This window comes from Lactuca saligna, chromosome 9 (genome assembly GCF_052625555.1).
Source record: "Lactuca saligna cultivar CGN05327 chromosome 9, ASM5262555v1, whole genome shotgun sequence".
NCBI classification, from domain to species: Eukaryota; Viridiplantae; Streptophyta; class Magnoliopsida; order Asterales; family Asteraceae; genus Lactuca; species Lactuca saligna.
In genome coordinates, this window is record NC_136425.1 from 149,906,535 (window position 1) to 149,917,917 (window position 11,383).

The 11,383-nt window shown below is 36.6% G+C and overlaps 1 protein-coding gene across 1 annotated transcript; it reads left to right on the forward strand.

Moving 5' to 3' along the window:
• Positions 1-243: 243 nt before the first annotated feature.
• LOC145018797 (disease resistance protein RPV1-like) lies at positions 244-5,484 on the forward strand. The gene is made up of 5 exons (XM_078976641.1): positions 244-451; positions 1,463-1,964; positions 2,129-3,230; positions 3,321-3,671; positions 3,783-5,484. The coding sequence occupies exons 2-5, from the start codon at positions 1,486-1,488 to the stop codon at positions 5,403-5,405; spliced, it is 3,555 nt and encodes a 1,184-aa protein (XP_078832767.1). The 5' UTR covers positions 244-451; positions 1,463-1,485; the 3' UTR covers positions 5,406-5,484.
• The last annotated feature ends 5,899 nt before the right edge of the window (positions 5,485-11,383 follow it).

The window sequence follows — 11,383 nt, forward strand, 5'->3', positions numbered from 1 at the left end:
GGTTTAGCTTTTTAGAAGAAATTTTTTTTTTTAGAAAAAGATAGAAAGCAAAAGATGTTTAGCAAATACATTTTAAAAGCTACTTTCGGATTTGGATACAAGTAAAAATGAATTTTTTGAAAAAGTTAAGAAAACATTTTAAAAGCTACTTTCGGATTTGGATACAAGTAAAAACCTGATTTTTTGTGACTTATAGTGACTTTTCCGATGTTTCTAAACCCAAACACCCCCTAAATCAAATCTTGTAACCCAATCTGCTCTACTCCGGTTAACAACGACCATTCAGTCTATCTCTCACTTTCTTTGCTCTACATTTCTCCGCTTCACTTCAATGATTGCTCTGTATTTCTATCCTCTGCGACACCAGCCCTAAATCGCTAGTCTCTCAAGTCTCAGCAAAGGAGAACAGCCCCAAATTCTTCACCAAATCGTCTCTATCCCTCATTCTCTTGTAAGTAAAATAGTAAAGAAAATTCTAACCTACTTTTATATACTCAGTGACTCTCAATATATCACTTTCTTTAACTCTGTCAATCTCTCACAATGACTAGTTTGTTATCGATGATTTAATTTACTTTTTTATTTCTAATCTACTACTATTATGTCCTATGTTGAAAATATGTGTTAATCTTTACTCTTTACTCTTTAGAGTGTCAACTTTTCTAGGGTTAATTAACTTTATATGGTTGCTAATTTAATAATAAAATTATACTATGTTGTTTTTGCAATAAATTGATCTTTTTAATTACCTGAAACCGAGGGCTGCGTCAAAGGGCTTGTTTTTATATGAATTGCAAGATTGATCAAATATTACCTTTCTGGGTGTTTAGGTGAGGTGTTAAGCTATGTTGTATACTTCTAAAGCCAAATTTCATAGTCGGTTACCTCTTAGTTATAATTTTGGGTACATTGAAAATAGTTGGTTGATCATAACTAGCATTATCCACTTCTAGATATTGCCGAATTTCTAACTTTTCCTTTTTTATAGCTTTTAAAAGAGAAAAAAAAAATACGATTATAAGTTTCTAATTTGTTATATATCTATTTGATCTAAAAAGTTGTTATTGTGGATGTTTTAACATGTTTGTTCAGAGTTTCACTTTTTTTACAAAAGTAGTGAGTATGATGGTTCGTGCGTTTCTCTAAGATATGGTATGATGGTTCGTAAATGGTGAGCTTTTTGTGCAAGTAAACATCATTACTGAAAAAATGTCAAAAAATATTAACTTTGAAGAATAAATGAACTCAGACAAAATACAAAAATATGTGACAAAAAGCATCATAATTACCCTTTTTTTCTTTAAATAAGGAGTTTCATACTTTATAGCTTATAGTCTTTTCTTTTATCAAAAGCTCTGCACCAACTACAAAGTTTTGCGTGTTCACATTTTCATATAACCATTGTCTTCATATATTTAATTCATCTCATATACTTTCGTTTACAAATATTTGATTCTACAAGATCCTTCAATCATACCAATATCAATGGCGTCTTCTTCAACTTCATCCATTCACAAGAGCTTTACATATGATGTACTTTTGAGTTTTGGAGGCAAAGACAACCGTACGAACTTCATTGATCATCTTTATCATGCTCTTCTGGACAGAAACATTCGCACTTACAAGGACGATGAGGAAATCAATAAAGGGAATAGAATCAATGATGAGCTCATGGAATCCATTGAAGCCTCAAAATACTTCATCATTGTTTTCTCAAAGAACTACGCCTCTTCATCTTGGTGCTTAGATGAGCTTGTGAAAATAATGGATTGTCACAAGACAACCAAGCATACTGCTTACCCTGTCTTCTATGATGTGGAACCCACCAAAGTCCGAAAACAGAGCAGGGAAGTTGGAGAAGCCTTTGCCAGACACGAAAAGGAAGAGGCTGTTGGGAAATGGAGAAAGGCTCTCAAAGAAGCAGCTGATCTGGCAGGGTGGGAGTTGAAAAACACTGCTGGCGGGTAATTTTTTTTTTTTTCTAATCTACTTTTGCGTAAAAGGCTGGGAAATCTGAGTAGAAAGGTTAAAAGAAGAAATATATGTTTGTATGTTATAGATCTGGAGGTAATTGTTCATGTGGGATTTTGATTAGCTAACTAAACTTGAATTTGATTCTTATATATAGGCATGAAGCTAAATGCATCCGACAAATTGTTGAAAAGGTTTCACTAGAGTTACGTTCCATTAATGTTCACATTGATAAAAACTTAGTTGGGATGGAGATCCGGGTCAACGATATTTTATCATCTTTGGAAACTGCTTCTGATGATGTACGCATGATTGGGATCAAGGGGATAGGAGGTGGTGGGAAGACGACTTTGGCCAGAGCTGTTTTTAATAAAATATCTTATCAGTTCGAAGGCAAAAGTTTTGTTGACAAAGTGAGGGAAGCTTCGAATGCTTCTTCATCCGGTTTGAAGCTGTTGCAAAGTCAAATCCTTTCAAATGTATTGAATAATCATGGCATCAATGTAGGTAGTGTTTCAGAGGGGAAAAACATGATGTCTTGGATGATAGGTGGTAGAAAGAGTCTTATTGTTCTAGATGATGTGGACCATGTAGAGCAACTTGAAGCTTTAGCTGGTGACCCTAGTTGGTTTAAGCCTGGAAGTATAATTATCATTACGACAAGAGATGAACATGTTCTAATAGCACATGGAGTGAAATTGATTCATAATGTCAATTTGTTATCAGAGGAGGAAGCGATTTGGCTCTTTAGTAGGCATGCATTCGGGAAAGAGATTCCAATTGAAGGGTATGAAGAACTATCAAGACAAGTTGTATGTTATGCTGCTGGTCTTCCCTTAACAATCAAAGTTTTGGGTTCGTTTCTCTGTGGTAAAAATAAGCTTGAATGGAAAGAAGCCCTAGCCAGACTAGAAACAATTCCTTTAAAGGAAACTCAGAAGGTGTTGGAATTAAGTTATACCGGTCTAGACGATGATTACAAGGAAATATTTCTAGATGTTGCAACCATTCTGAAAGGTTGGTCGAAACACTCAACAATCGAAGCACTTGAAAGCTGTGGATTTCATCCTAGAATTGGTTTAAGAGTTCTTGAGCAAAAGTCTCTTATAACTATTGGTAACGATGAATGTGTGGGCATGCATGACCATTTTGAAGAATTGGGCAGGAATATTGTTCGTCGTTTGCACCCTGATATGCCTAACAAACATAGCCGATTGTGGGATAGAAAGGAAATTGAAGATATATTGGCTAATGACATGGTAAGGATCATGTTTATTTGTAAGTTGGAGAAACCAACACATTTTCATTTGTTACAAACAAATTTCATAGTGATTGCTTTTTGTTTACAGGGTACTGAAGCAACAAGATGTATACGATTCTACCGTGGGAGACTCAATCAGGAAATCTTTATGAAAGGTCTTAGAAAGATGAAAGAACTTCAGTTTCTTGATGCGGAGGCTCTCGAATTGAATCAAGGAATTAATAAACTCATCCCAAACTTTCTAGATGCTTTAGCATTTCTGTGTTGTAGTTGGAAATTTGATGAAGTCAGCCCATACTTTCCAGATGCTTTACGATATCTGCGTTGGAACAGGTATCCTTTTAGATCTTTACCCGGGACATTTCAAGCAAATAATCTTGTTGCACTTCAGTTGGATTTCAGCAATATTGTACAACTTTGGGAAGGGGGAGAAAGAAAGGTAGAGTTGTGATTTGATTAGTTGTTTTGCATGATTCATTATAATGCTATAACATCCATTGCTTTGTTATTATACCACTATTAATTCATATAGTTATTTTGTGTATGTTAGGTTCTTAACAAGCTCAGATTCCTTCAACTCAGTGGACCAGAGTTGAGGACCTTTGACCTTGGGTTAACTCCAAATCTTGAGAAATTGACACTTGGAGGACACGGTGATTTGGTAGAACTGTGCATGCCGGATGAATGCTCAAAGCTCAGATTCCTCAAACTTTATGGTTCAAAGTTGACGACACTTAACCTCGGGCTAACTCCAAATCTTGAGGAGTTAGATCTTAACATTGATTTAGTAGAACTTTACATGCCCTTAGAATGTTCAAAACTCAGATCCCTTGAAATTCGTAGTTCAAAGTTGAGGACTCTTGACCTTGGGCTGATTCCAAACCTTGAGAAGTTAGATCTAAACAGTGATTTGGTAGAACTTTACATGTCAGTTGAATGTTCAAAGCTCAGATCCCTCAAATTCACAGGTTCAAAGTTGACAACGCTTGACCTTGGGTTGACTCCAAATCTTGAGAAATTGAGGCTTAGAGGACATGGTGATTTGGTAGAACTTTATATGCCTGCTGAATGTCTAAACCTCAGATCTGTCAAACTTTATGGTTCGAAGTTGAGGACACTTGACCTCAGGATGACTCCAATTCTTGAGAAGTTAGATCTTAACAGTGATTTAGTAGAACTTTATATGCCTGTTGAATGTTCAAATCTCAGATCCCTCCAACTCGAGGGTTCAAATATAAGGATGCTAGACCTTGGACTGACTCCAAGTCTTGAGAAGTTAGATCTTAACAAATGCTATAATTTGGGAGAAATTCATGTGCCCAATGAATGTCTAAAGCTCAAAGACCTCAAACTTTCTGGTTCAAAGTTGAGGACCCTTGACCTGGGACATGCTCCGAATCTTGAGAAGTTGTCTCTTCTTAGCTGTGACAATTTGGTAGAACTTCACACGTCCCAAAGGTGTCTAAATTTCAAGTACATATATCTCCATAGTATAAATTTGCGGACCCTTGACATTGGGATGACTCTGAATCTCAACAGTTTAGAACTTACGAGGTGTAATTATTTGGAGGAATTTCACATGCCCTGTAGTTCTCTAAATCTCACTTACCTACGAGTAATTGAGTCAAATTTAAGGACCCTTGACATTGGGTTGACTCCTTATCTCAACTGGTTAGAACTTATAAACTGTCATTATTTGGAAGAATTTCACATAACAGATGAATGTCAAAACCTCAAATATCTTGTCGTTCATCGTTCAAAGTTGAGGACCCTTGACCTTGGTCTGACTCCAAATCTTAGGAAGTTAGTATTTAAAGAATGTTACAATTTGGTGGAGATTCACGCTCCCATTGGATACCTAGAAAATGTTTTCTACATTGACTTGAGTGGCTGTTTCGGGTTTAGATCTTTTGTGTTTCACAAAAAGGATAATAGTAGTGCTAAATTGAGTGACTCAGTTGAGGTTCGGCCTTTAACCGAGTTACATTTCACCTTAGAAAGATGCCCATTTCACCCCGACAAAGATCTGCCAAAGTTTGAGTCTACATGTATTCATAAAGAAGATCTACCCTCATTGACTAGATCTCTTGAGAAGCTTTTTTCTCAAGGTTTGTGTGCTTGCACAAAACTTGAGACGATTTTAAGAAGCATCCCTAAAGCATTTGTATCTTGAAACATTTGGTTTTAACAATTAGATCTCAACGAATGTTAATCCACAACTTGTATTTTATTTATTTATTTTTTTTTTCTCATACTATCTTCTGCAATTAGGAGTTTTCTTCACCTGGAAGCAATTCGCCAACTACCTTTTGGCTTTTGGTTTACATATTTCATGTAATAGTCTTCTTCTCGGTATATATCTAGAGTTTCTTTAACTATCATACTTTTTTTTTTCTTCATTTGTATACGGGTAGCTTGCTGCAGAATAAAAAAGCTATGTTATTAGCAAGCCGACTAATGTTTAATCTAATGGTTTGTGGTGGTTATATTCTCCAAATGTGCACAACCAGGGTTAACAAAACCTTAAGTCAAACCAACAACACTGTTGATAAACAAAATAGATCAAGTTTGCACTATTAATTGTAGGATGAAGCACAAGCACATTCAGTTAGGTCAGATATGGTGAAGTGGGAAATTGTTGGAGTCTTCTCCTTCATCTATTTCATAATAATGTTGAAGAACCATTAATATAACCCTAAAACTTAGTCAACAAACTCATTAATGTTCAGACCTAAAACTAAAAAAACACAAATTACAAATCAAAGGCAGCTTATACCAAAAACAATGAAATAATAAAAAAAAAACTCATTGTTAGTTAATACTCGGATAGTCTATTAATTCAGTTGTTTACAACGTTTCCATAGCTTCTCCACCAACAATGAAAAACTATTGGATAGTCCATGTGGGTTTTTTTGGTCTAGCATCGGTGATGGAAAAAAGAGACCATTGGGTGACCCATGAAAAGAGTATCTTTAAGATGTCTCTGTGTGAAATTACAGGGGAAAAACGGGGTGGGGGGTGGGAAACATAAAAAGAAAAATTTATGCACAATAGTTGAAAGGAAAAATCATGGGTTAGATTTTGATTTAAGCAAATTTGGAACTATACACACAATATCTTTTTTTTATAGGCCACCATATCCTTAACCAAGTTGTTGAGGATGTCAGCCAGCGGGAGAGATGTAGGTGGTCTTGTTGGTTATGTTTGTGGTTTTGGATGTGGTCATGACAATCAATTAGTTAGCCTATTGTCAAATTGCACCTTATATAAAAGAAACTGTAAATGATAATCATACCTTCTCTACATCATGTTATCCAAGAAATAGATAATGAATATCTTTCTAACAGTAGTCTATGCAATGGTCTTAGGAATTACATCTATGTTTTACCTAATGAAACTCCGGTATTAATTGTGTTTGGATTGAATATTTATATTTAATGGTGTTTAAACTATTCATGCATGAGGTAGCATAACTAGTCAACATGATGTCACAACCGAAAGTTGGCGTGACCGTGAAAACCAAATAGAAAGAAGATAATGCCGCTGGTTACCTTGCTACTGGAATCGCTGGGGGGGGGGGGGGGGGGGTTAGTCCATGAGGGCGTTGTTAGTCTAGCTGCGTCTGTCCAGCCGAGTCGTAAATGCTAGAGGGCTTGAGACGCGGGTTAGGCACAACTGGTCGGGGGCTAATGTCGCCTCCGTGATGAGCCTTTGGCAGGGCGAAACTAGTTGTTGTGTGTATCTGGGTAGGTTGGTCTCGTAGTTCTGCATAAACCTCAGGGCGCCACATGGGTAAGGAGTGTCGAATTTAAGTTCGTGACAAGTGGTATCAAAGTCAGGTTTGAGCAAACGGGACATACATTAAGTCAGCTGCACATTTTCGTGAGGTTCGTAGAGGCGAACTAGCGGGTGGGTTGCCTAGAGGGGAGACCTACTGAGGACTTCTCCACCTCCTTGCGTAAGTCTAAGAGTAGACTGGGGGTGGCCACATGCTAAGGATGCCGACTCCATGAGTGTGCAGTTGGGCTCTACGACAGTGGTGTGCAACTATACGTGATGTTGATCGAGATTGGAAGGGACAAGAGTTCTTCTCCTACCGCACGAGTATGTGTTATATTTTGGCGGTGGGAGAATATCATGACCGAAAGTTGGCATGACCATTAAGACCAAAGAGAAAGAAGACCTTGTCGTTGGTTACATTGCTATTGGAATTTGGGGGGGGGGGGGGGGGGGGTTGTTAGTCTAGTCGCTTCCATGTGGCAGTGTCGTAAATGCTAGAGGGATTGACTATGAAGGGGAGCATCGCAGGTTAGATACAACTGGTCGGGGGTTAATGTCGCCTCCCTGATGAGCCTTTAGTATGGCGAAACCAGTTGACATGTGTATCTGGGTAGGTTGGTCTTGTAGTTCTAGCGGGAACCTCGGGGAGCCGAACGAGCAAGGAAGAGTGTCGAATTTAAGTCTGTGGCAATGAGCTGGCTAAGCTCTATGTTAAGAACTTAGACAATATATAATGACAAAGAAAACTTGGTCTAACTTGATAGTATGAGCTCCTAATGAGTGGACATCCTACGATCTCAGAACTCTTATCTACACCAAGTGCAACTCAATACAACTTGAGGCTAAATCATACTTACCTAACCGGAGATATTTAAGATCAAGTCAAGATTAAAGATTTCAAATATAGATAAAGATAATAAGTTCAAAGACAAGATTAGCATTGAAGTTTCCCTAGTTTTTTGGGATGTTATGTTATGTTTATCTCTCTTGTTTGGAATTTATGTAATGATTAAATAAGAGAATTATTTACGGCTATATATAATGTCTTTATTTATTATGTTTGTTTTTCAGAAATTGTTATTAAGAAATAAATTCAATTGATTGTATTTTGTTCATGTTCTACTGGTTTGGTGTATGGATCAACAACTTGTATGGGAACAATATATTAGACTAGTCCTCAAAGATCTAGTTGATTATTTGTTATTACTATATGATATCTCTACTTTAATTTCAACATGTCTTGTCTACTCCAAATCCAATCAAACTTTACAACAAGTTCCCAAGTTCCCTATTCTATGAAAACAACTTAACTATATTGTTGAACATAATTATGATGGTTCTTGAAAACATGAACTACAACATGATGAAAGTCATAAATGATAGACCTTTTGTCCCTACCTATGAACTATTATAAACTAATTAGAGTTAAGTACTCTTAATGTTGAAATAAGAAACATTAAACCCTTGTTAATTAATGGATTAAAGATGCCACCATAAACTTCAACATGGATATTAGGACAATACGTACTTCTTACAATTCACTTTCACTTCAATATGATGTATACTATTAAGTGGAAGGGTGTAACTAAGCCAAGGAGATGTTGAAAACTCTAAAAGCGGCATGTGATGGTTTTTATGAGGTAAATGCAAATCAAGAGAACAACTTGAACCACATCTATGAGTTATTCTTGATGGGTTTTGATAAAAAAAAAATAAGAGAGTTTTTCATAAAAACCGGGCAATGGAAACTATTAAAATTTCTAGAATTTTTTGTGTATATTTTCAAAAGAAAATCACCAAGGATCATTTTAAAGAGGTTAGAATGATATTAAAAACAACCATAGAGCATTTTAGAATGACAAACTTTGGAACCTTTGAACCCCCTTGGATTTGAGGTGTTGATGAAGATAGAAAGAACAAGGAGCTTGAACTTCTCTATAAATATCCACCACCAGATTAAGGTACCAATAATTTCTAGATTCCTTCTTGTATGGTTTTTTCTTTAATACTTTAAGTTCTTAACAAATAGGCACTGAAGGAAGCACCAAAATCCAAGTACCAAACTTAAAAAGAGAGAGAGAGAGAGAGCTTCTTGGGTAGAAAAAACCCACGACTTTTTGAGTGAATTAGAGGGCAAAAGAACAAGCAGATTTTCATGTAAATAGTCTCCTTTTATATCTCATGCAAAGTAAGTTCAATTCCTATAATCTAAAATACTCTAGATTAGATGTATAGGAGACAAGAGATGGAGTTTGACAAGCAACCGATAACCCTTAAAAGTTATGGTTCCAAGGTCTCTAAAAGAGACATAAAAGATAAGCTAGTTCCTTTAACTAAAAAACAAAATCACTAGTAAGTCAATAGTTAACCAAAGTATCTAAAACATTTGTACATGACTTATTAATTATACCATATTATATAATAACTAGTTTGTGGTTTCTTTTATTATTATTTTCATAAAACAATAATTATTCTCTAATTAAATACAAGAGTTGAATTTATTTATTAATAATCAAATTCTTAATAAATATTCAATAAGTACCAACTTGATTAAATTGTGACCCTATAGGATCATATGTTATTAGCAATATCACTCAATAATGATTCTTGAGCATATAGATCCAACAATCTCCCACTTGCAAAAGATTCATTATAGATTGACATAGACAGTAGTTGACATCTAGCAACAATCTATTGTCCCTAATAACACATGGAGGGGTACCATCAATCAACATCCGATTCCAAAAGCTCAGAAGCTGCAATTGAAGTATAAGGTAAGTGTATCAATATTCTCTTTGTTATAGACATCATGTTGGAAATGAGACATGGAACGTAATCATTCTCATTTGTCATTCACCTTTAAGTAAGGCATCTTAGATGTCTAACTCTTAACACATAAGAGGAACAAATCTCATCTTGACTACATATACACTCTCATATAGTTCATGTTATACCTAACAAAAGCTTTTATGACTGTACAGTTATGAACAACGTTTAACCATGTCAAAGTATAACAATATCCATACTTGAGTTCTCCAATATGTATCTGAGGTCGAAAGACAAATATATTTTACCAGTGTTCAAGATTTACTTATGATATCGATCCATCAAGTAACTCTTGATGCGGGTCATATCCAATAGTTGTTCTCTAACAAGTACATATGCAAATGTGACTCCCACAAATGTGACTGACTATGGATAATTTTGAATAATGACATTGCAACGCCCCGAATCTCAGGTAATACTTTAAATAAAGTATTTTTGGATTTTAACCCTACTCGATGAGTTGGTTGCCCTATTCGTCGAGTAGCAGTGGGTTGGATGGCGAATTAAGTGATCTACTCGGCGAGTCCTTTGTGGGACTCGACGAGTAGGAGCTGGAAAGTAAAACCCTAATTCCCAGGGTTTGCACCCCTATTTAAAGAAGCTCAAGCATCTCTTAGTTCCTTTGCAGAACCTTTGCATCTCTAACTCATGTGTGTGTGTGTGTGTGTGCCATTGTGTGTTGAAGCTTTGAGAAAAGAATTTTGGTGTACGAGGTTGGGGAAAACAAGTGATTGAGGCAAGGAGCTGAGAGGAGATCTGAATTTTACTTCTGTGGACATCTCTTGGGAAGGTATTTAACCATGACCCTCAGTTATTTCAGTTTAAGACCTCGTCTTTGAATGAGTTTTAGGGTTTTATAAGGGTATCAAGTTGGTATGGAAATCCATGGACTAGATCTGAAGTTGTAACTTCAGATCTGGACCCTCTTTGAATTATTCAAGCATAAAGTTCCAGCTTAAGTTAAGATTAAGGTTCCCTTGGTCCATGAACACCCATTAAAAGTTTGGTTTTGACATTAAGAGCTTGTAAAGCAATGCATGCACGTAAAGTTTGCAAATTTACGTGATAAGCAGGCTTAAGGAAGTTAGATTTTCCATTTGGGGCCTTGTCATGGCTTAAAGACGTCTGCATGTTAAAATGACTGAAGGGACTCGGCGAGTCATATGAAGATGTGCATTAAAATCGACGAGTCAGATGAAGGAAGCCATGAAATCGACGAGTTGGATGAAGATGGTCATGAAACTCGACGAGTTGAAGAACAACTCGGCGAGTCGTATGGGTTTTAGCCAAAGATATGTTCGCGTGTATACCCATTGAGTTGCAAGGAGGAAACTCGACGGGTGGCCTTAAGGTTTGATCGGGATTTGTAGGAACTCGACGAGTCACCCCGATGACTCGGCGAGTTGGAATGTGCTTCAAGGACTCGGCGAGTAGCCGGGTGCACTTAGCGAGTTGAGGTCAACATGGACTGCTGACCTTGACCGAGGACTTTGACCTTGATCAGGATTTGACTAGTAGGTTATGGAGTGACTTATAGGGCTAAGG

What these genes read in the sequence shown, in the direction of transcription:
- LOC145018797 (XM_078976641.1), top strand. Translation starts at nt 1,486, where the DNA reads ATGGCGTCTTCTTCAACTTCATCCATTCACAAGAGCTTTACATATGAT. An exon ending in TTGAAAAACACTGCTGGCGG is followed by an intron (nt 1,965 to 2,128) that starts GTAATTTTTTTT and finishes TCTTATATATAG; the next exon opens with GCATGAAGCTAAATGCATCC. An exon ending in ATATATTGGCTAATGACATG is followed by an intron (nt 3,231 to 3,320) that starts GTAAGGATCATG and finishes TTTTGTTTACAG; the next exon opens with GGTACTGAAGCAACAAGATG.